Source organism: Protomyctophum bolini (genome assembly GCF_963924005.1).
Source record: "Protomyctophum bolini genome assembly, chromosome: 14".
In the NCBI taxonomy this organism is placed as follows: domain Eukaryota; kingdom Metazoa; phylum Chordata; class Actinopteri; order Myctophiformes; family Myctophidae; genus Protomyctophum; species Protomyctophum bolini.
This window is the reverse complement of record NC_137875.1, coordinates 10,298,953-10,324,966: the sequence shown is the minus strand read 5'-3', so window position 1 is coordinate 10,324,966 and position 26,014 is coordinate 10,298,953. Positions and strand designations below refer to the sequence as shown.

The 26,014-nt window shown below is 41.0% G+C and overlaps 1 protein-coding gene across 3 annotated transcripts in view; it reads left to right on the top strand.

Annotated features, from left to right (window-relative positions):
- Positions 1–25,645, top strand: part of LOC308328722 (cGMP-dependent protein kinase 1) — a gene marked incomplete at its 5' end in the record, with an annotated part of 153,833 nt that extends 128,188 nt beyond the window's left edge. For all 3 annotated transcript variants that reach the window (XM_080782824.1, XM_080782823.1, XM_080782822.1), the window contains 9 exons: positions 11,448–11,544; positions 11,791–11,930; positions 12,282–12,371; positions 12,862–13,003; positions 13,359–13,522; positions 15,428–15,550; positions 15,674–15,736; positions 17,816–17,882; positions 18,289–25,645. In XM_080782824.1, the coding sequence (XP_080638950.1) occupies positions 11,448–11,544; positions 11,791–11,930; positions 12,282–12,371; positions 12,862–13,003; positions 13,359–13,522; positions 15,428–15,550; positions 15,674–15,736; positions 17,816–17,882; positions 18,289–18,387 (985 nt within the window). In that variant the 3' untranslated portion in view covers positions 18,388–25,645. The remainder of the gene's footprint in view (positions 1–11,447; positions 11,545–11,790; positions 11,931–12,281; positions 12,372–12,861; positions 13,004–13,358; positions 13,523–15,427; positions 15,551–15,673; positions 15,737–17,815; positions 17,883–18,288) is intronic.
- Positions 25,646–26,014: the final 369 nt, after the last annotated feature.

Genomic DNA, 26,014 nt, shown 5'->3' with positions numbered 1-26,014 from the left:
TCTCTAAACCCATTCCGGCCGCTTGTATTCGCAACCTTATTCTTTCGGTCATGACCCACAGTTCATGACCATAGGTGAGAGTAGGAACGTAGATTGCTCGGTAGACAGAGAGCTTTGCCTTCTGGCTCAACTCTCTTTTCGTCACAACATCCCTGCTGCTCTGATTCTCCGGCTGATCTCCTTCTCCGTCCTCCCCTCACTCGTGAACAAGACCCCGAGATACTTGAACCTGGGGTAATGCTATCCGGTTTCCTGCTGAGAACCATGTAATAAAAATCAAAATAGATAATGGAAATCTTGCCCAATTATGATGTCACTGGTAGGTGTGATTCTGAACGGTCCTTATCCCTCCAATGAGACAGAATATTATTATCTTTTACCATATTATAATAAGCATTTGTGAGGACCAATATAAAGATAGGTTGAAAATGGGTGAAGTCGCCCTTTAAGTACAGTACGTGTGTAAGCTAAATGTACTTCACCACTGCCTTGGGGGTGAATGCCAGTGCAACGCACCGGTACTGTATAATGTGATGCCAGGCGGCTCTGCGTCCTACTGTAAAAGATGCGTTGAAATGTAGAGGAGGAATTTATTTACTTTATTTATTCACTGCCTGGAGGGCCTCAGCTCAGCTCATTTGGCGAAGAACGCAAACCAACTAAAAAGATGTCTGCCCTGCCGAGCGCGTGCGTTTTGACTGTACTGTACTTGCCTCAAGCTAAATGAAGGCGTTGTGACTAGGGATGGAGCTAGAAACCTCATGCCCCGAAAAATCCCAGTAACCGTACCTGGTATCAATAAGCTTTGGGCTTATCAAGCTTGTTATCGAGCATGGCGGACCATGACTATCATGTTTAAACAATCAAGACAAAAGGCGATACACATGCCGGCACAAACATGTCTGTCTAAAAGTGTATTGATACCTGCCAACCAGAGGTGCCTGGGTAAACAAAATTACACTTTTAAAGTGGCTGTACAGTCTTCAATATTATTTTCCAAAAATGAAATGGTCAATTGCCTTTAGTCTGTTAGAAACATACTGAATTTGAAGGCCCTAGTATAATGTAGGGTAAGTGATGTTTTTTGGTTAAATAAATATATATAAATATGCTGTTCTGTTAATAAAGAGCTGAAAATACGTGGATATTTGTACAGTAGTATTCATAATATAAAAGCATTTAACACTTATTAGCACTTATTACATTTATTTACACAAATGAATGGTTGTTTTAATGTTAGACAAAAATATTTGTAACTTTTGTCATCTTCATTTAATTTTAGATGGTGGTCAGCCACAAACTCACAACTGGCCAATAAAAACAGATACTGGTTCTGTTTATTGTCGTCTCCCGGCCGTCTTTCCACAAAATAATGGAAAATGCTCGATAGTGGGCTCGGTAAGAACCTGGCTCCATAAGCCTGATCAATACCCTGCCTGATGTCAATGGACACTAACGAGCTCCATCCCTAGTATTCATGACCCGGCCTTAGTAGTGCACACCTGCTATTACACATGCTACTGTGTATTCAGTATCTGGTTTGATTTGTGAGTGACCTGTTTCTATCCTGTCTTTGTGTTTTCCTCTCCTGTACTTACTCACTCTCCATCGTCGCTCCTCTCACTGCTAAATCATGGAGCAGGCGAGACGAAAAACAACAGTGTCAAAGGAGAGGAGTGAGAAAGTGGTGTGCTGTTTCACACCAGCCAGGCTAAAATATGTAAATAATAAGTCACATATTTAGCTGAGAGAAGGATAATATTGTGATAGCCCCCCCCCCCCCTCCACTTTGTCAATGTAAACTCTACATAACACCAAACATTAAAAGAAAGTATTGCTACTTTTACTTAAATTACTCTGTGTATTCCATCGGTGAGTGCAGGTAGCAGGTTTACCCAGGGTCTCTCTCTCTCTCTCTCTCTCTCTCTCTCTCTCTCTCTCTCTCACACACACTCTAATGAACACTCTGCCAACCAGTCCAGCACATGGCAGAGATGCTGGGGGTCAAGTGTGTGTGAACTACTGGAGATTTACAACTAAGTGTGCAATCCTCTCTATATCTCTCTCTGCTCGCGTTCTCCAGGGAAAGGCCTGTCTGTGTGTGTAACATGGTGTTAGATTGGATTACAGGCCAAGCCCATGGGGCTGCATTATGCAAACACAAGGCTATACAGTAGGTCAAAACCTAGTTTAATTTTCAGAGTGAAACCAAACATAAAATGACTTGTCGTTTAGATCTACTGGATCTCTTCCCCACTAGTCCTTCCCTAAAATGTCAGTATAGTTTTCATTTTTTTGTACAGTAGTTTTTGTCATCATGGCTTTAGTTATCATTTCGTTTTTATTTAGTTTTCGTCAGTGAAAAATGGTAGTCAATGAACATATCCTTTAAAGGTAACCTATCGTACCAGATAAACATCATGAATACAATTCTTACCATTTGTTGTTAAGTGTACCCCCCCCCCCCCCCCCCAACACACACACACACACGGGAATTACATCATGTCTCATGACCTCATCCATCTACAGAGATAATCACACATTGGAGACATACTTCCGTCATATAGGAGCACTTGAACTTGATATGATATGATATGATATGATATGATATCGTCACAGGTCTGCAGGCACAAACCACGTATCTCCATATTTCATCATTATAATGAATGCCATACAGTACGTTATACTTTGTGTGGTGTTTTGAGCTTATAGATTTGCTATTTTTGCTATTTTTTTTTTATTATGTTTTTTTAATCCTGAAAAGTGACAGCTTTGGACAGACGTTTTCCAATTGCCACATTCAAACGCATTCTATACAGGGTTTTAAAAGCTGCTTCATGACCGACTGAAGATGCCAGGCCTTCAGGGCTGATTCCATTCAATGCACTCTAAGCTCTGGTGATAGAATGCTTATTATGTAACTGCTGCCTATCCTAAAGACTGATAGAAAAAGCTCTATTCTATTCGATAGGAATGGAGAATTGTGCCCATTGGTGGAAAGTACACGATATTTGTTTTCTTGACATTGAAAGTCCTGCAGTCAAAAGCTTACGTCAAAGTGCAAAAGTATTAGAATCAAGCTTTTGTCCTCAAACTAAACTAAACACACCATAGACAGTATGATTCAAGGTCCATAACTCAAGGTCCATATGGTCGATAAATGTGTGGATACATTTTGTCCACCTGACAATGAACACAATAACTTCACTAGTAAAAACTAGTAAAGCAGGTGTCACAAAAACATCTATACTATACTGTATACCTCTCTGCTACTACACCATCAAGTTCTGACATGGAGGAAGCAAAGATGAATTCACAAAGAAACATTAGCCCCTTAATGAAGATAGAGATATAGTGATACTGTCACTTGGACGCTGTTTGTCGCTCATCTCGACGCGCTTGCTACTACGTTTTTTAACAGTTTCCACTCATCTATTTTATACCAAACTTCTGGATTTTAGCCTGGTGACCTACATCTTTTTACTAACCCTGCAATCCCAGCGATCGGCACTGCTGATCACTCAATTTTACGCAAGTATCAGACTGTGTTGTTGCTGCCTGCTAGCTGGCGGAGGTTTGTTTGTAGCCTTGGTGCCAGCTAGTTTGGTGGCTTGTTTAGCTGGCTCGTTTTTTGAGCCTAGATGCTATCATCTCAACAGTCTGTTGGTGGTTATAGTGGACAGTCAGTACTCACCACTTCCATCAAAATGCCTGTCATGACAGAGGAATTATCCGCCATCAAAAGTGAGCTCCGATCCATATCGAGCCTGGTTAAAGACCTAATCCAGCGGCAATCATTCCTCCAGGGCCGCTTAAAATCCTTGGATCCCCCGGGTGCCGGCGCTGTACCCGGGATGTCTGCCACGGCTGCTACCATGCCGGGGAGCAGTGCTTCGCACGCCGGTAAGCGCAAACCGCGGCCCGTATGCGCTGACTCCTGGGCCTCCGTGATGAAAGGAAAACATCCGAGGCTGGCGTTTCCTCTTTTCGACCCGTCTGGGTCGGAGGCATGTAGCATGGCCGACATTTTCCCGTGCTCAAACTCATTCGCACCATTACAGGAGTCATTGGCAAACTCCCCCAGGAATCCTCGGCACCCGGACTCGCTGCTACCCCGGCCGTTGAAGCGCGCGGGACCGGACTCCTCCTCGGGCTCTTCACCTGGCTCCACCTCCACTCCCATCCACAGAGACAATGGTGGTCGTGTGACTCGTGTTGGAAAGCGGCCCCGACGACTCTCACCCAGTGTGCACAGGCCAGATATCTCCCAGTCCCTCTCAATCATTCACCCAGCACGAGGAGCAGTGCCCACCGCTCCCAGTCGAGCACCCCCTCCCCCCCTCTCATCAGATCCTGCCGTGTCCCCCCCCCTGTCAATGCACACTAGATCTGCTGCATCAATCTCAGCTAATAACAGCAACTGCCCCCGTACCCCTCCATTGGAATATTTAATTTTGGGTGATTCCATAGTTCGTGGACTTTCTGTGCCCCATTGTGTTACTTTTTCCTTCTCCGGTGCGAAAATAATTGATTTGATCCCTCACATTCCTGTCATTCTCAAACGTCACTCCTCCATTCACACAGTAATTATCCATATAGGCACAAATGACATCAGACGGCAGCAATCCTTCCAGATGTGGTCCGACTACGAGACCCTAGTAGGTGTTATCAATTCATTAAATAAAACCTGCATCTTCCTTGGACTAATTCCCACCCTCCTCCGTGGTCCCGAAAACTTTAGCCGCATCATGGGCGCAGACAATTGGCTGCGTAATTTCTGCCATGCCTGCGGGCTTGGCTATATCAATAACTTTGATGACTTTTGGAAATCCCCATCACTATATCGTGACCAAATACACCCGAATCACAAAGGTATTAAAATCCTGGCAAAAAACATCACGCAGCACCTCTCTGTATGACATCAGTTAAACCCTGCACCTAGTCACATAGCCCACACATTTTCCATTCCTGTTATTATTTCCCATAGATTAACACCAGTCATAGATGCATCACCAGTTAACAGCAAGCCTGTAGGAGCAAGCCTCAGCAATATCACACCACTCATTTCATCCCACCAGCTGCACCCACCCCCAAACCATGGGCCCCCCAGATCTATAAACTCAAACTTATTATCCATCCCAATGGCCCCCACCACAGTTAATCTGTCACCACCAGTCCAGCTAAACCTTGCCCTATTTAACATAAGATCAATAACTAACAAGCTCTCCTCAGTTAATGATATCATTATAAAAGAAAAACTTGATATCATCTTTCTAACAGAGACATGGCTTGGCTCCGACGGAGCTATACTATTAGCAGCAGCTTGCCCCTTAGATTACAGTTTCATTCACTCTGTTCGCAAGGCTAAGAAAGGAGGTGGACTGGCAAAGAAAGGAGGTGGACTGGCAATAATTTTTTCAGACACGCTAAAATTCAAGGCTCTGACCCTTGGCAGCTATACATCCTTTGAATACCAGGCCACTATACTACTTGGTCAATCCTCTATGCCAATGATTAGCATTTATCGCCCGCCAAAATGCAGTAAAGCAATATTTCTAACAGAAATATCAGAACTTTTATCTATCTGCTCCACTAACTACGATAGAACTCTTATCTCTGGCGATTTTAATCTTCATCTGGATGATGTTACAGATACTGTGGCTATGGGCTTCCTAGAGTTATTGCACTCCTTTGAGTTTATCCAACATGTTGTTGGGCCTACTCATAAACATGGGCACACTCTGGACCTGGTAATTTCTAAAGGGCTGAACATCATTGTGGAAAGGACTATTGAAAGGCCTGAGCTATCAGACCACTATTTGCTGTGTTTTAATATGACTGTCACTGAACTAGAGAAAAACATCACTGAATATACTATAAAAAAGCGTTTTTTTAGCCCTTCTGCAGCCGACGAGTTCTCTCGTCATCTGGGCCCCCCCCTGCCCGATACCCCCCCAGTGAATGATATGGTTCAAATTTTCAATCTTAAACTAGAGTCAGCTCTTGATATAGTGGCTCCTTTTAAAACAAAAAAGAAACATAACACCAGAATAACACCTTGGATAAATGAGCATACCCGCTCACTGAAGCAAGAGTGTCGTAGAGCCGAGCGAGCCTGGAGAAAAAACGAACTCACCAGCAAACTAGAAATTCTTAAAAAATCAACAGCCGCCTATAACAATGCCCTGCGTCTAGCAAGGCAGGCATATTTCTCTGGCATTATAAATGAGAACAAGAAAAATGCCAGAGTCCTTTTCTCTACCATTGAACGACTTATAAACCCCCCCCAGTCCTACAAGCAGTCATTCCCGTCCTCTAAAGCTAAGTGTAATGAGTTTGCATGCTTTTTTGATAACAAAATATTTAACATTAGAGCCGATATTATGAATGGTGCTGCTGCTAGCACAAACCTTCAAACAGCAGCTAATGGTCTCAGGGTAGATCTCCCCAGGGGGAGCCTATTAACGTTCTGCGAAATTGATGAAGACGAACTCCGCAAAACCATATCACAGATGACATCATCCTCCTGTTCATTGGATACAATTCCCACCACCTTTCTCAAAGAGGTCTTGGACAGTGTGATTGGAGATATACTAAAAATTGTAAACAGCTCTCTACAATCAGGTGTCTTCCCAGACTCACTGAAGACTGCTGTAGTTAGGCCCCTACTCAAGAAACACAATCTTGATCCCTCCGTTTTGGGTAACTATCGACCCATTTCAAATCTACCCTTTCTGGGCAAGGTTTTGGAAAAATGCATCTTTCATCAATTGGATGTATTTCTACAGAATAATAATGTGCACAACAAATTCCAATCTGGCTTTAGGAAAGGCCATAGCACAGAAACAGCACTTGTAAAAGTAATGAACGATCTTAGGGTGTCCGCCGACAAGAAACATGTATCTGTTCTCTTACTTCTAGATCTAACGGCTGCATTTGACACGATTGATCATTCAATTTTAATACAGCGTCTGGAGCACTGGATAGGCCTGTCTGGTACGGCCCTGTCCTGGTTTTCCTCCTACCTATCAAACAGAAGTTACTTTGTCAATCTAGCCGAGTTTGACTCAGACAACCACGACATCAGCTCTGGTATTCCACAGGGCTCGATTCTTGGCCCCTTGCTTTTTTCCTTGTACATACTGCCATTGGGCGAACTCATTACCAATCACGGAGTCAATTTTCATTTCTATGCTGATGATACCCAACTTTATCTTTCTGTTGCTCCAGATGATCCCTGTGCTTTAGACCCGCTGTTGACCTGTTTGTCTAGCATTAAATGTTGGATGAGTGAGAACTTTCTCAAGCTAAATGAGGATAAGACAGAAGTTCTCATAATCGGTTCTAGTGAGCAGAAACAATCAATAATAAGCAGACTTGGTAACCTGACTGTAGAAAGTAACAGTACAGTAAAGAACCTGGGGGTTATTATTGATTCTGAATTGAATTTTAATTCTCACATTAATCATGTTACCAAGATTGCCTTTTTTCACCTTAGAAATATTGCACGAATCAGAGCCTATTTGTCCTTGGACGATGCAAAAACGCTAATCCACGCCTTCGTTTTCTCTCGGCTTGACTACTGCAATGCACTTTATTCAGGACTGCCTAAGAAAACAACTGACAGATTACAACTCGTCCAAAATGCAGCAGCCAGAGTTTTAACTAGAACTAAGATGAGAGAACATATTACTCCAGTTTTGGCATCACTGCACTGGCTTCCGGTTGTTTTTAGGATTGATTTTAAAATTCTTTTACTTGTCTATAAAGCTCTCAATGGCCTCGCACCTTCCTACCTAAATGACTGCCTGCCTAAATATGTCCCAAACCGCCCCCTAAGGTCTTCCACTGCTGGCCTGCTCGCGCTGCCGAAAAAAATGGCAACTAAAAAATACGGGGAAGCAGCTTTTTGCTTCTATGGGCCGTCGGCATGGAACAAACTCCCACTGTACCTTCGTCAGGCAGCCTCTGTAGACATTTTTAAAGCTCAGCTCAAGACCCACTTCTACAACATTGCTTTTAATTGAGTTTTAATTTGCACGTTCCCACCCTGCCCTGACTGATTTGCTGCATGTGGTGTTTTTATTATTATTTTATTTGTTTTTATTTGTTTTTATTTATTTTATGTTCTTATATTCAATTTTGTTCTTTGCCATTGTTTTATCATTTTAACTACTTATTTTTATTGTATTCTATTTTTGCCCTGTGAAGCACTTTGCGCTACATTTATGTATGAAAGGTGCTATACAAATAAAGTTTATTATTATTATTATTCATTTCCTGCATAGGCTGGAGGATAATTTTGTTCATGTTTCATTCTGTGCCTTAACCTTCAAAAGTGTAATGGATCAAGATGCCATCTACTGGCAAATATGAGAAAGAGGCAGAAATGGGGTTCCCAGTTCAAATAGGATTATTTGGGGGGTTCCCAGTTCAAATAGGATTATTTTGAGGGGTTCCCAGTTCAAATAGGATTATTTTGGGGGGTTCTCAGTTCAAATAGGATTATTTTGGGGAGTCACGGCCTGAAAATGTGAACCACTGCTTTTTTTTATAGGTAAATTGAAAGGAGGAAAGTGAAAGTGGTGCACATTCTGTACAAAAAGCCAATTTTAGATTTGACTTCATACTGCCATCTGCTGGTATGCTGTGAGTAGGACAGAGTGCTGCTGACCCAGTCTAGGATATAACAGAGTAAAAGGTTAGAAAGTTAGTTTAGGGTTAGGCATAGTTTTACTGAGGTTAAGTTGAGGAATAGGGTTAGGTTTTAGCACCGTATAAGGTGAAGTTTAGGCATAGTTTTACTGAGGTTACGTTTGGGAATATGGTTATGTTTAGGCGTAGTTTTACTGAGGTTACGTTTGTGGAATAAGGTTAGGTTTAGACATAGTTTTACTGAGGTTAAGGTTAGGTTTAACCGTTAAGGCATAGTTTTACTGAGGTTATGGTTAGGTTTAACCGCTCTACCGTTCCGCTGGCTGTACGGCTGAAGCAACTGTGTTTTGACTGATGAAAGCGTTGTGGTATTCCTGGTATCTCTGCTTGGGAAGGGCATGGAACCCCAGCCTGGCGTTGCCAGACTGATCACGTATGTCTATTATATCGTCTCTTGTCGGGCAGAAACCTAATTTCCATATTCTAACTTTTTTTTTTCTTACATAAATTAACGCCTGACTTGATCATACTGCAACGTCACATCAAAGTAGCAGATCTACAAACTCAAAACGCGGCACGAAGCCACACATTTTGAGCTTGTGGATCTGCTACAGTTGATGCTTTTGAATTTGAATCCTGAAAAGTAACAGTTTTGGACCCGACAGAGACCATAACAAGATCAACATTGTGCTTCCTCTCCTATCTCTCTGAACGGTGAGGATTTGGAGTAGATAAGTAGACAGATAGACCTTTATTAAATTCAGTCGGCAGCAGTTAAGGTAGAGGCACAAAGTAAGAGCAGTACTGTAATGTAAGATACAGATATGAGTGCAATATAAAAGACCGGTGGTACTACTAGGACTTTGCAGAGGAAATTATGTAAAAACAAAGTACACAAAATATGTTATTCACATTTATTATAATTATTAAAATAATAATAATAATAATAAATTTATAATTTGGGGGATATCTTTCAAAATAATAAATGCACATAAGTGCACTGTTGCACTCTGTTTGTTTTTATTCTGTAAAGCACTTTGAATTGCCTTGAGTATGAAAGGTGCTATATAAATAAAATTGCCTTGCCTTGCCTTGCCTTCTAGACATTCTAATGATATTTTTCAGGGTCAAAGGTGAAAGGTTAATTTTGAAGTTGTTTGAATTTCTGCCTCTGTGGAGGGTATTTTTATGCAAATATGACCAATGGCATTACAAGACTAAACAATGTTACACCTCAGAAGGCTAGTGACAGGTGCGTAGGGCAATAGAGAATATATTAAAAAGGGTATCTTTGAAAAACAAAGAAAAGGTCCCCACAATGTTGCACTGGTTCCCAAACAGTGGGTCCAGATCCATTTGTGGGTCACTCGCGGTCAGACAAATTTGTATGTGCGGTGCGTATCTGTGTGTGCACGTGGCCACATGCCTGCACACTTGTGACAGTATTGAGGCCCCAAAAAACCCTCAGATATCTCACTGATCCAGAAACAGCGTGGATGAAACCCCCACATCATCATGATTAAGTACCAACCAGAGAACTCATCATCTGACATCTGGGATGGTGTGGCGTTTCCAGGGAATGCATGTGCGAGTGCGTGTGTGTGTGTGTGTGTGTGTGTGTGTGTGTTCAAGTTGGCTGGAAGATGTTAGAGAAGTGTTTTGTGCATATTTGTGGAGCTGCTGAACATAATGTGACTGATGTCTGAAGGCTTTGTTCTCCGTGCGCTCTCTTTAAAGAACGGAGACACAGTCACAGAGACAGACTGCAGACACGGTGGAGACAGTGGGTCTGTGCACACGCACAGATGACAGTTATTGGCCTTAACACATGCACATGCTCATATTTAGAATACCGTTACTCCGGGGCTGCTAGAATTATTACGCAATCGTCCCAGTAGCAGTATCACTTTAGGTCATCGCAACTTTTTGGCCCATAGTACATTATTAATTTAGATGAATTGGTGCCTGCATTCATTCCTTTCTTTGTATAGCGTTGCTGTCTCTTATGTCGGTTTTTTGCATTAGCAGTCATACGAGCTTGAATCCTGAAAAGTAACAGTTTTGGACATGAGGTTTCCACCTGACAGAGACAATGTATTTTGATTAATAAGTACTGTTTTCATTTTCCAAGTTTCTTTGAATTCTTCAGTATGTTGTTGTTGTATGTTAAATTTACTTCGTCATGTATCTGCCCTGTGCATTTTTTGTTTACAAAGCATAAACGGAAAACAGAAAATAATTTCTAACTTCTAAAACACAATCAAATCGTTAATTGCAATTGTTTTACGACAACTGACCATCAAGTTTAAATGTTGTGATGTTAACGGGACTGTCTGTGACATCCTAGCTGGATCTGAGTCCATCAGAGGGTTTCATAATTAATCATCCTAGCTGGATCTGAGTCCATCAGAGGGTTTCATAATTAAAGCAGCACTATGCAACTTTCCTCTTCCACCCTGGATTTGAAACCGCTCATTTCCTGCATATAATTTTATTTTTTATTGAGCTAATATAATCTGCCTGCTTGCTTAGGGGATGAATTGAATCTTGACCATCAGGTCAAAATTTGTGTCAGATCCTGTGTCCATGTGAGACATCCTGACTTTGACACAATCTAAATGTCTCAATAGAAGAGCAGGGAGACAAAACGCAACCACCCCAATTGTACAAGTAATGTTGTATTAACAAACTCTTCCATGCAGATTGTACACAAGTTACATTGCATTAACAGTACATACTCAACAGTGACCTAATCTTTAATCCATGTTCTCTTTCTCTCTCTGACATCACAGATATGAGGCGGAGAATGCGTTTTTCTTCAACCTCAACCTGGCTGACTTCAACATCATCGACACCCTAGGAGTCGGTGGCTTCGGGCGCGTCGAGCTGGTAGGGATGTTTCTGTGATGAACACTAGACACCAGGGCATTATAGTGTAACTATCTGAATTAAATTATAACCTTGCGAAGACCCCTCTGCACTACACTTTTATTGGCATTATTATGTGTGTTCCAAGTAGTTCCAAAGTTCCCAATAATATGACTTGGCAAGCCTCATCGTTCATGCTTGCATGTCCTCCGTCTCTCTGTCTGCCTTAATTCCTGCCTGCCTGTCTGTCTGCCTGTGGTTCTCCAGGTTCAGCTGAAGAGCGACGAGAACAAGACGTTTGCCATGAAGATCCTGAAGAAGCGCCACATTGTGGACACGCGGCAGCAGGAGCACATCCGCTCGGAGAAGCTCATCATGCAGGAGGCCCACTCCGACTTCATCGTGAGGTACAACCTCCATTTAGACCAGTGCTTTTCAACCAGTGGTCCTTGATGGGATTCCAGGTGGTGCCCCAGCCAATTGATGGAGAGTTGTTGTAACCAAATGGACCCTTATAGGCCATAACCCATTTAGGCCTGACTTCAAAATTTAGAAAATATCTTCTAAATCCTAATAAATATTTTCACGATTTTTCAAAAATAGCACAAGCTCGTAGCACGCCACTCGGTGGCGCGCTACGAGCTAGATGACTATTTCTATGAATTTGATGCATTACCTTGTGGTGTTCTTGCTTACTGTAAATCACGTTGGATTAAGAGCGTCTGCTAAATGCCTAAATTGTAAATTGTTGCTTTCAGATTGTACAGAACGTTTAAAGACAGCAAGTACCTCTACATGCTAATGGAAGCCTGTCTGGGAGGAGAGCTGTGGACCATTCTCAGAGACCGGTATGTTTCTTTCATTTATTATCATTATATTTCTGTTAATTGTTATATAATGTGATATATGTTGAGCTTAACAAAATACCAAACTAAAGAAACCACACATTTTCTAGAGCTGGCAAATGTTTCTCATTTTGATAGATGTTATAGCTACCCAAGTGATTCTCAAACTTGTTTGTGTCAATGACACGACACCCAAATTGAAATGGATTTAATGGTTTCAATTTTCAAATAGATTAACTCTAAAATCAGCTTAAGTGCCCAAACGGTTCCTAATTTAGCTGTGATCCAAATGGAACCGCCTCAAGGGCCCCTGGGGGTCCCCGGACCCCACTGAGCTAAGGGATGCAGTACTACCTGCCTTCAAGGGCCCCTGGGGGTCCCTGGATCCCACTGAGCTAAGGGATGCAGTACTACCTGCCCAATTTTCTGCCATCAAATGTGTGTACCATGTTTGACTCTGAAGAGCGTTTTCCTCTGGTGGTTTTATTTCCAGGGGTTCCTTTGAGGACTCGACCACTCGCTTCTACACAGCATGTGTGTCGGAGGCCTTCGCCTACCTGCATTCCAAAGGCATCATCTACAGAGACCTTAAACCAGAGAACCTTATATTGGACCACAGGGGCTACGCCAAGCTGGTAAGCAACGCAAATGTGACAGAGACAGATTACAAGAACCTCTTTATAATACAAAATAAATCAGACCTGTCTGAACTGTGTGATGCTAGTGATACTAGCACCACTAAAAAAAAAATGGAACCACTGCAAACACAAGAGTATTGTGCTATCCCTACACTTGAATGGGCAATAGTATCATCATTCAGCCACTAGATGGTGCACTTTTACTGTTGCATAAGGTTTACTATTTCGCTGTCTGTAGGTAAAAATATATATAATTAAGATACTTCCAGTATGGCCATCTGAATGAATAGAAATACATTTTCATATTTCTTGAGTGTTAAAACACAAAACTGTACATCGCACGATTTCTCAGGTGGATTTTGGCTTTGCGAAAAAGATTGGTTTTGGGAAGAAGACGTGGACGTTCTGCGGGACGCCGGAGTACGTAGCGCCAGAGATCATCCTGAACAAGGGCCACGACATCTCAGCAGACTACTGGTCCCTGGGAATCCTCATGTTTGAACTGTTGACTGGCAGGTAAGGGCCATGACATCTCAGCAGACTACTGGTCCCTGGGAATCCTCATGTTTGAACATGTTTATCAGGTGATCCCCAGATAAATGATGGAGAGTTGGTAACCAAATGGACCCTTATTGATCTTTAACTCTTGAGAGCGTAAAATGAAACCAAATGGACAGGTCCATTTGGTTTAATTTTACGCTCTCAAGAGTTATACTATTGTTAAACATCTGCATTCCTTAATTTACAAGAAGTCTCCACAATTAGCATTGAATTGTGGACAAAATCGTATTCAACAAAATATTCTTTAGTTTTGGGTCTGAGAGGCTAAATCTCATCAAATGGTGGTCCGTGGCTCAAATGCAGATTAAATAATTGAATATGAAAAGCAGTGTTGTTTTCGTCGACTAAAACTATGACGAAAAATGTTCGTCGACTACCTTTTTTCACTGCCGAAAACTAAATGAAAACTAAGCTATGGTGACTAAAACTATGACTAAATATACTGTCGATTTTGTCAACAAAAACTAGACTAAAATGTTAGGAAGGGTCAAGAGATCCAGTATACGTCATTTTACACTTGGTTGCATGCTTATAGTCGATCTACAAGTGTAAAATCAGCCATTACGACGGCATATTTAAATCTTATGATATTTAGTCGACTAAAACTAGACTGAACACTAAAACATTCCAGGTGACTAAAATGTGACTAAAACTAAATGAAAACGTTTCAAGAGACTATGACTAAAACTAAAATAGAAAATTGCTGCCAAAAACAACACTGATGAAAAGGGTTGAAAACCACTGCTTCAAGGAACACTTCCACCTTAACCCATTCTGACCTGAGATCAGATTCATACGAGGTTTCCACGGGACACACACTGGTCTGATTAACCCATTCTGACGTGAGATCAGATTCTAAAAATGTCAGTCGTTCTTCGAATTTTTAAAAAATAGCAGACCTACAAGCTCGTATCGCGCCACTCGGTGGCGCGATATGAGCTTGTAGATCTGCTATTTTTCAATAGCTAAAGCATAACATGATGCCAACACCAAAATGGGTGCCCGGTCAGAATGGGTTAATTCTCTTCATACATCAGCCTTCTTTAACATTCACTATACCAGTTGGTCCTCAAACGTTTTCATGGGGGGGAAGACATAATTCTCACGCTTCAAATTGAACATGTAGCCTCGTGTCAGATGTTTGATGTTGAGCCTTGAGCATTTCTGTCCTGAGCTTTGCGTCTCAGAGGCGTGTAGCTGTGAATGGATAGCTCAGAGATGTGGAAATGCTTTAGTGTGCTAATAGGTTCCAGACAGAGAGAGGATGTTTACATTAGCCTGAAATCCCAGCCCCGTGCTCACATGCACAGGTACATTCTTTTAGCTAATCCCCCACAACCCACCTCTGAGACACAATAATAGAGAGTAGACAGTACAGTAGTCATACAGTCAGTATTTGTGAGGCGTGACGATCGATGCAATGGAGATGAATTTGAAAAACGTTCACCTTCAAAGGTGTGAGGTAGGGGACTCCTAGGAGTCCTTGACAGGGTTCCAGAGCTGGGTCTCCAGCTAAATTTGTTAATCCACAATCTAATAACCTACTTTAACCCTGTCGGCTATTTCAATATAGTCAACCTGCGTTCTACTGGATCTCTTCTCCACTTTTAGTTTTAGTCTAGGTTTTTTATTTTGTTGACGAAATTGTCATTACTAATAAAGTGTTAGTCATCATAGCTTAGTTTTTATTTCGTTTTCATGAGTGAAAGAAGGTAGTCAGCGAACATTTTTTGTCATAGTTTTAGTTGACAAACTCAACATTGGGTTGAAGTTTGAGAACCCCAGTGCCTTGCGTTGAAACACACGTTACGTTTTTCACCAGATTGTGAATAGTAGCATCTGTGTCACATTGCTCCACAGCCCTCCTTTCTCTGGTCCTGATCCTATGAAGACCTACAACATCATCCTGAGGGGGATCGACATGATCGAATTTCCAAAGAAGATTACCAAAAATGCTGCCAACTTAATCAAGAAACTGTGCAGGTGAATGTCACGCCTCCTCCAGCACGTTACCTTGTTCTGATTGGTTGATATGTTGCAACACAGACTTAACCGCTTTCGTGGCGTTTGCATTTTGCTTCCCCCCCCCCCCCCCCCCCACTATAGGGACAATCCTTCTGAAAGACTGGGAAACTTGAAAAATGGCGTGAAAGACATACAAAAGCACAAGTGAGTGATATGAACTTAAAATTCTTATTTTGACTTTGGACAATACAAGCACTACAACCATTACAAGTTACACAGCAGAAATATAGTTCATGTAAAGATAAAGATATATATGACCAAATTTAGAGACATATTTCATCCCATGGAAGGAAATTATGTTTTCAGCTTCAGCCAGCCGCGTTCTTCTCACAGGGAAGCGCAGAAGGTTGGTTGGCGCAGTCGGGGGTTAAATGTCTTGGTCGTATTAGGAGTGTATATAGTATCAGTCACCAGAAAAAAGGATGGGTGTTTTCAATTAATCTAACATGGTTAAAATGGAGTTTTAAGTTACAATGGGTTTGTATAGGAAGGGGGCGGGGCAGCAAAAATTTATATCAAATATCTAAATACTGAATCAAGCAACTTAAAAACCGTCTAGAGGGTTCACAAAAGCCTGAGTAGATGATAAAATGACCAAACGTTTTTTTTAAAGTGAAATATCCCTTTAAGCCCAAACCACACCAAAGGGTCGAGACGGGACGAGAGGGTTTTAGTGTCCGTGTCCCAGTGGTGTGATATGTCCTGTTGCACGTCGACCCAATTCGACCCACGTGATTCAACTAGTTCAATTCAATGGCCCAAACCACACCAAAGGGTCGAGACGGGACGAGAGGGTTTTAAGCGTTGGTCCCAGCGGTGTGATATGTCCTGTTGCACTGTTCAACCCACTTGATTCAACTAGTTCAATTCAATGGCCCAAACTACACCAATGGGTTGCCATGCAACTCCTCGCAACCGCTTGGTTGCAACGAGTTGCATGTGGTTTGGGCTTTATTATGGGCATGTCATAATAGCAGTGGTGGGAAAAGTACTCATTTTGTACTTAAGTAAAAGCATCAATATTGCAGTGTAGAAATACTGTTACAAGTAAGATGCCGTAATTAAAATGTTGGATTTTGTAATTTACTTGATCATACTTGTAGATCTGCTACTTTTGCATTTGAATCCTGAAACAGTTTTGGACATATGAGGTTTCCACCCGACAGAGGCCAACTGCAACCTCTGTCATACTGTACCCTTTAACCATAACAAAGTCACAAATGCATCTCATTACAGCAATTACCTGAACTACAGCGTAATATCAATAGTGTTGTGTAGGGCAGTGTAGAAACATTTAAGCCACTCGGATGTGCTGTGAACTAAATAAGAAACAATTAAGCTTTCGGCACATGCATTATGAGAGGGTCCATTTGGTTCCATCCGTACAAGCCTACAGTTGTAGAGCAAATGGCCTTTAACTTACATTGTGAGAACAAAGGAGACAGCACAAGGTACAATCTGCACAGTTTAACTTCAATGTATGATTTTCACATGACTACATTGGTGGGCCATAAGCACATATCCTCAAATAATACCTTTTAGAAAGAAGCCGCAGGCCATATAAAACGTGCCCTTGTTAACCCCCAGCCCCATGGCTGGTGTAGAGAGACAAAAATCACACTTGTGTGAAGTGAAGTGCGGCCACTGTATTTATATCGGCCACATGGTATCTTACATCGTCATTTAGCGACCTACAGTATAGGGCCTAAACAAATATTAAAGTCCAAAGGCGACGATTTATGTCATATGTGCTCTAAAGAAACATTGCAATATCTTCAAAGTCCATAGCCTTGGCTGGCAAATGATTTACGCCTAAGTGCTCAAACAAAATCACATGCGTGTGAAGTGAGGGGTGCTCTTATCATACATCATCTCATTCTGGCCAATCACAATTTGCGTCCTCACCTTTTCGGTCTTCACTTTTCTGCCCTCACTTTTATCTTCAATATGTGCTTTTGCTCAGCCAATCAAATCATCGCTATGTGGTGATCAGCCAATCACAAGCCAATGTTTGTGTTTACATAAACCTGGAAAGCAGAGCATAGGAGGGGCTAGCCGCCTCTCAAACATCCCTTAGACTTGGCTGCCATATCACGTAATCTTCCAAAGCCATGCATGGAGTAGACCTGTGGAGGACCCTGTAGATTTTAAGAAGTGGAACGAATCTGCATGATCATCATCTGTTGGAGGAACTTGGTTCAAAACGGTTGATGTCTTTCCCAGATGGTTCGAAGGCTTTAATTGGGAGGGCTTGAAGAAAGGGACGTTGACCCCTCCTATCATCCCTAATGTAAGTATCGATTATTCATGTTACATTATCTCTCCGTATCTCGTTTCCTCATACGCTTTAGCCCAGGTCGTTATAGTTTTGCATTTTTGTATTTGTTTTTTATTTAGTTTGGTCTTGTATGAATGAAATATTGACAAAGACTAAGGACATTAAAACTAAAACTAAACTAAAATAACAGAAAAACTGTTTCTGTTAATTTTAGTTAGTTTAGCGACAGTTTTATTTTAGTTTTGTGAAGCCTTTTTACTTTTATATTTCAGTTAACTAATAGCATCGTTAAAAGTCAGATTTTTGTTCGTTTTAGTTGACTATAAAAACCCTGTTTCAGACACCAGTTCATCAGACACCATTATTTATGCAGACCGCTGACCTGTTCTGTCTCTTGTGTGATTGGTTCCTACTAAAGGTGACATCAGCAGTTGACACAAGTAACTTCGACAGCTTCCCAGAGGACAACGAGGACCCGCCACCCGACGACAACTCCGGCTGGGACCTCGATTTTTAGAAGAAGGAAAAACAAAAACATTTACCGCCTGCAAAGTAAAAAAATAAATACAAAACAGAAGAAAAACTTTGGCTTGGAGCAGGTAATCTGCAGGACACCGCTATGATGTAAAAGAAAAAGAAAAAAAGAAGAAAAAAAGAAAAAGAAACTGCGTTAAGAAAATTAAGAGTATAAGATAATGGGACAGATAGCACAATGTCCTCTGGGGGTCACCGATATGCCTTCACTTCACTGTGGCTCTGGAATTAGCATTTATAAACGGGACCGCTGTAGCACTCCTCCAGTGCTGTCTTTCACAGCTCACCTCAGAATGCAAAAAAACAAAACAAAAGGTGCAGGGACACACACACACACGGACACACTCTCACAAACACACACACACACGCACACACAGAGTGATACACAAGGCTGTCGACGGAGCCAGGATTTGCCTCTATAGCAGGGACATTTACGTGGGTATGTGATGATGTGAAATCTTATCGATTAACAGGATGTGATGGTGAACTGTTCGCAAAAGAATGCGGTTTGAAGCAGGATTGAACTTTTCCCTCTTTTTTGCTCAATGTATGGCTTGAGTGATTTGTTTGTAGACGAGAGGGCAGGTGTCCTCAACAAACTTTTTTTTAGTTTTTTTTTGCCTGGTGTTTTCAGCATGATGGGGGGGCAATAGGCTCTGTGCTTGACTGCAGTTACCTTTTCCAGGTCAGTTGTTTTTATATACCGGTAGCTTAATTTACTGCTTCCCAAACACTGTGTTGGGAGCCTTTCAAAAGAACAAAGGAAAATCCATTAGAGGGGGGGGGAAAGCTACTTTAAGTAGTGAAAATAGCAGATCTAGAAGCTCACAACACGTGCTGTGAGCATAATATTTTCACTTGGTCCCGGGAGACATCAAATTTCTCTTTTGGGTTTCAAGCTAAAAAGCTTGGGAACCACTGGCTTAGTGGATTTAGCTCAGCAGCAGATTTGAACTGGTGACAGTTTCATTGTTCAAATCTGCTGGGAACTATACAGTAATGCACAGAGTTTATTCAGCAGTTTAGCACAGCACCTATTGACTGCAACCTTTCAACAGAACACAACATGATAAACATCTAGGACTGTTTGGTAGTGAGTGAATGTTGAAAACTGGGGGGGACATTTGAGTGTTTTTAGAGCTATTTGTCAGGACTCGGGACTCCCAAACTTGAAACTGGGAACAAAACCCCCCGGCCAACCCCCGGGACGTCTGGTCACTGTACCTCTGCCTCCATAAGAAGAGCCTGTAGTAGCTGGTTTATGGTATTTCATATGCAGCTGCTAGGCTGTTGTCTTTGATGCCTTCCACTAAAAGGAAACAAGATGTTTAAACACTATGGCTGCACCTCGGGTACTTATTCTGCTCTGTCCTCTATAGCTCCTTTATATCCTCACTCATATTTTAAGAAGAAAAGGGCATCTATATGAAGGTATGTTTTGCTAAATTCGAGAGCTCGTAGATTTTATTTGAGCATTCGTAAAATGTGAACCACACACGTGTCTGTATATAGAGCTCTCGTCTTTGGACCACAAGGTCACAGGTTCGGTCCCAGGCACCGCGCCAACTCAGCACAGCTTGGGTTGCGGCAAGTCGTGCGGTTAAGTAGTGGGAGCCGATGATAGGTGTGGCGCTTGCTCCACCTCAGCAATCCATCTCCCAGGGGTCTAGCACACTCTAACGGGGATGGACTCCTGCGTTTTCAGACGATACCGACAATAAGCCCCTGCGTTCTACTTACTTACTTTACACACGTGTACGCGTTTCATGCGCTCGCATGAAACTTTGCAAATTATAATTACTAAGAATAAACAGTTCTCGTTGCGCAGCTGTCGATCTCTGATCAAACTCTGATCACACGTGTGTGGATTGCAAGTTAGAGATCCAAATTTCAGTGAGTTTGAAGTGCTCAAATCAAATCTGCAAGCTGAATGCTGTAACATATTCCTTCTCTGTAGATGCCCTTCTGTCTTTACAACTTATATAGGGGTTGAGGATATAAGGACCTGAGACGTGGCCTATGGCCTGCCAGAAGAAAACCGGTATCAAGTGCTCAAAACAAGACTGAATGTTACTGACCTTCTTGTTCTCGTGAGACATCTATATGGTATATGTGCTGTACATAATATTTGAACAGGTTGTGTTCTCACACATGCACACAAACAAGGCTACAATTAAACACATAGTGCATTGTATACCGCAGTTATTTACCTTAAAAAAGCACAAATACTCTTATGTGCTTTGAAATGAAGAGTAAGACTCTCTTAAGTGCCCTGCTACTATACAAATCCAATCGACATACCGTCCATCACACCAATCCACAGATATTTCTGAAGAGCAATGTTTATGCACTTACGATAAACTTAGAGAAAATTGGCAGTGATATTTATAGCTATTTCTTTTTGTTTTTCATCAAGTCAAAGCAACCACATTTGTTTTTCCTGCCGGCAAATTGAGTGCGTTTAGCCGCCCACGCAAGTAATGGATGGGCAACGTGCTTCAACGATACATTATGAATTCTTATGAACACAGTAAGGGAGAGTTTTCTCCCACAGAGTTAAATTAACACTGTATTAGATCGTGTAGCTAGGGCTGGGCAATATGACTTTCAATCCATATCAGAAGTATTTAAAAATAATTGCATCGATTATGATTAATGAACAATTGTTGTTTTTTGTAAGTGGAAAATAGCAGATCTACAAGCTCATAACGCATCACGATGGGCGTCTAGATCGGCTATTTTCACTGATGTTTGCACGCCCCCATTGTATAACGAAGTATGTATGACGGTGGCTATTCGGATATATATTTTTTTTAATATGTCAACTTTTTACTGACATAAGATTAACCTTACGTGAGCAAGATTAGGTCGGTTATTGGTCCTAAATGTCAATCTATTTTGGGTGAATTGCCGAGCCCTAATTTGTAGCCATCCAGTAAGTTCAGGTATACTTTCACATCCATAGGCTGGGCCCCTCATGTGAAAGGTTCAGATCAGCTCAACGGGTTATACAGCTTATAGCTTTGAACCTGCGGACATGTTTTCAATGACTCTGGTCTGGTACTGTTAATGCTGAACTATATGGTGAGGAGGAGAGTGGTTTAAAGACAACAACACTGGTAACTGTTTCTGTAAATGAATAATTATGTTTGTGCTAGATTCCTTTTCATTTGGTAACCGGAAGAGTGGGCACCTCAATTGTTAAATTGCCTTTTTTTTTTTTATGTAAAAAACATTTCGAATTTGGGAAATGGCCTGAATTTATTTATTTTTACCCCCTTTTTCTCCCCAATTTTTTAGTCACACATGTCTGTGTGTTGTCACTGTTGTATCCTATTACATCTAAAAAATCTGATACAGTATGATTTACATTACAATTACCTCTCAGTGTAAAACAAGAGGCTTAACAAATTAGTTTCTTGTCAAACTCCAGAAAACAGGCACAATGGCTTGCTTTTAAGAGATAATATATTGTGTACAATGAAGAAAAAAAACTAAACCTGCCCTTGATTGAATTTCTTCACTTTGACATTCAGAGCACTGGGCAGAATTCACATCGTGTCAACACCCGTCGAGTGCCATCGCTATGCTCTGTTTTAATTAAACAGTCAGTTTAATTAAAACCAGTGAGAATCCCCCACCAGGAGGATGTAGAGCCTTCGTCCTACTCCTCCCTGGCTGCTGACAGGTGCCACCCCCAGGCCATAGGATTACGTGCAGTGACAAATATATTCCCTATACACTGAACACAGGCCAATGGTGTTCGTAGAGTATAGACGCCCGACATTTGACATTTTAACACCTAATATTTCAACAATTGCTACAAATTGATGCAAACCTTGTGTCTAGGCAAGTCATTATGGGCATAAACCATAAGTTGATAATGATGTACCGTGCATATTCAAATCACGTATAGGCTACTTTACAATTATAATTACCGACCATATTTTCCAAATTAGCTAGATTAGATGACCACATGTTTAGGTGCCCACTCATCCTGTAGCCTATCATACTCTTTCACACATTTTCGTCTCTGTCGGGTGGAAACCATTATGTCCAAAACAGTTATTCATATAGGCCTAAATAAATAAATAGCAAAAGTAGCACATCTACAAGCTCGAAATGCTTGTAGATCTGCCACTTTTGATGCTCTTGTGTGACGCTGTAGTATGACGATAGTATAGTCTACGATAAAACACAAAAAGTGTGAACATGGAGATAAGACGTTTCTGCCCGACAACAGCGATTTGCATCATCGTGTCAGTGCCTAAACTGAGGTGGGACGTGGTGTGACGCCGTATTTGACACCGCATTAGCCTCCGTTGGTGTTACAACATAGGGTGTTATTTTTTGTTTGTTGTATTTTTTTGTTACTTTGTGTTTCTCACAATAGGTAGCTATATGACCATGATGAAAATCTCTCTTTTTGGAAACAAGGCAAAGTTTTCAAACATTAACGTCACTATTATCTTAAGTGTTGCGTTGACATGATGTCATTGTCACAGGTTCCATTGTTAAAGAAAATCCAGTGGTGGAAGAAATCATCTTTTTTTTTTTTCCACTGAAGTGAAAGTAGCAATACCCCAATGTAGAACATACTCCAGTAAAAGCCCTGTATTCAGTATTGAGATTTTGATGCCAATTCAGTATTGGCATTAAAATTAGTAGCAAAGTACAAATACTCACACTCTTCAAAATGTATCAAACTTTTTTCAAGAATAGCAGATCTACAAGTTTGCCTCGCGTTGTGGACTTGGAGATGGGTTATTTTCAAATAGCTGAAGAAGGGCTTAATATATATCGGTTAATGTTTTGTAATCACAATCTGCAGAGAGACTTGTATTCTAAAAACGTTTGAAAATAATTGTAGTGGAGTAAAACGTATTTGAAAAAAGGACACACATTTAAAAGTATCTAAAAAAAATCATACTTTAAGAATACAGCACTTAAACGTTAACATTTTACTGATTTACTTTGCACCACTGGACCCTGTCCAGATGTGGTGAATGACCGAAGCAGATACTGTTTTGTGAACGCCCTGCCCTCCACCATGTTAATGACAACCAAAACTATCAATTCATCATCATCATCTCACATTATCTCCAATCATCAATAATCACAGCATACTAAAGTCTGATTTATACTTGGTGTTAGGGATGCACTGATGTGGGGTCGATACTGATATTTGTCTATTTAGGTTTTGTTCATTATTCCCATTTTTGTTGGCATGGAAACAAGTCAATCTTGTATAAAAGAAAACTGTTCCAGATCTGCAGTTTCTTAGGCTGCAGATAAGCAACATGCCAACACACAAAATGTATTGGCCACAACAACAAATAAACATTGCTTACTGCCATCGTTGAACACAAATAATTTGCCGATATGCCGATGGCAGTCATCATGGAAAAATAGTAGCCGATACCGATACTTGAAAGATTCATTGGTGCATCCCTTATTGGTGTCGCACTCCGGAATGACGTGCTGCTATTTTTTGCACGCGACATCAGCACGAGGCCAAGTATAAATTACGCTTCAAGGTAGAGCAACGTAAGTGCCTTAAATTCAATGGCATACAAAACATTTAGCATCACAACATCACCTTTTCAATGCTGCATGCACAAATAAACACTTTGTTGTCATTATGTTGTCCTCCAAGATGGCTGCTTCTCATCCTTTTGTTTTTAAAGTAATAAATGCTTTGATCACTGCATAAAGGGGATTTCTAATGTTGAAATATGTTTAATGAACTGTCTATTATAAGACATGTCCTGTTTTGTGATGATTACGTTCACAGGGGCCATTTCTGTCCAATGTAAAATATCGTCCGTCAGGGGGAAAGAAACTTTGTTCAAGTGAATCCTGCAGTATTCAGTCACAAAGCTCGTACATTTGTGAAATGTTTACAAAACCCACAGGCACACATAACCGTGCACTTTCACTTTAACTTCCAAAATGTTTCACAAAATTAAAAACGGCACAAGCAAAAGAGCTGAAAACGTGACACATTGTGTGTGATCACCAAAGTAGGGCATTAATTTAGGCCATTTTAACTCCCTACTTGATCACACAAGTAGGCTATCAAAAGTATAGCAGATCTGCCAGGTCGAAATGTGGCGCGAAGCCAACTTTTGGACATAATGAGGTTTCCACCCGGCGGGGACGATATGATAATTTATAACCATATCTGTTATAGTCCAGTGATTCCTACACATTTTAGCTCAAGACCAAAAGAGAAGTTAGATGTTTGCCCGGGACCCCAAACTATAGGAAAAAAGCAGATCTACAAGCTCTATGCGGTGCAAAGCGACGTGTTGTAAGCTTGTTGATCTGCTATTTTCACTACTTAAACATTTGTTTTCTAATTTATGGAGTTTATTTGTTTTTTCTTTGATGTATTCATTCATTGAAGTTGTTTTTAATTCATGTTTTAATTTTTTTCCTTTTCTTTTACGTTTTGAAATAATTCAAAACTAAATGTAGGGAACATAGAATAAAGGGACCCTGCACAAATGGGTCCCTGTGCTTGGGAAACCAGTGTGTTATAGTCAGCAGCTGCACTGACTCTCCTCCAGACATCATAATAGACTGAGATTTATTTGATTCAATAAATTCACATGGTCTGACACTAAATACAGCAGAAGGAGAAAAATGTAATCACTCGTCTTGACGTCCATGTAATTTAGCAAGAATTCTGTTTTTGTAGATAATCAGGAGATGGCAAGAATGATTTATCTACAGTACAGTCTTTCATAATACACCCATATGACAATTATTACCGTGTAGGCTATTACCGTTATCAAACGTTAGGAACGCAATAGGACCCAAATGACTATTATTATGACAGCCTAGTCGGTTTAAATAAATGTTTTACCGAAAGCTCATTTAATGACGTTGTATTGCTCTTGTGGAGAAAAGCTCAACTCTGATGCAGTCCCTGCAGGAAACCTAATATAGAATTGCATAAGGCATAATTAGATCACTGTAAATACTACTGTAGGCTAATGCAGTACATGACATGAATTTATCATTTACCAGTTTTTCCAAGGTCATGGCTGACTATTTTCATCCCCAATCCATTTAATCACTTTCCAAACCCAACTGTTTAGACTATTTTTTATTTATTTATGTCCTGGTACCTTATATTTGCCTTGTGTTGTGTTTATTTATGCTGTAAATTAATTTCACAGTGCCTAGTGTAACGTTTTTTTAAACACCATAGAGTAAAGATACAATACTTTTGAGTGGTGTTTGTTTGTCTCTGTTATTTTTGAATAATTATTTTAGTTGGCCTCCACGGTCCACCCATGGTTCAAAACAATCTACATAGGCCCTAAATTGAAACTGCTATGTTTAAGTCTTGCCACTGGATGGCGCTGAATGTAAACGGATTATTCCTACCTATGATATGATACCTCTCTCGCTCTCTCTCTCTCTCTCTCTCTCTCTCTCTCTCTCTCTTGCTCTCTCTCTCTCTCTCTCTCTCTCTCGCTCACTCTCTCTCTCTCTCTCTCGCTCTCTCTCTCTCTCTCTCCAAATAATGTTGCATCAGAAATCATTTTCATTTTGATTGATGTCGCCGGGTCGAGTGGTGATGGAGATTACTTCAAAAA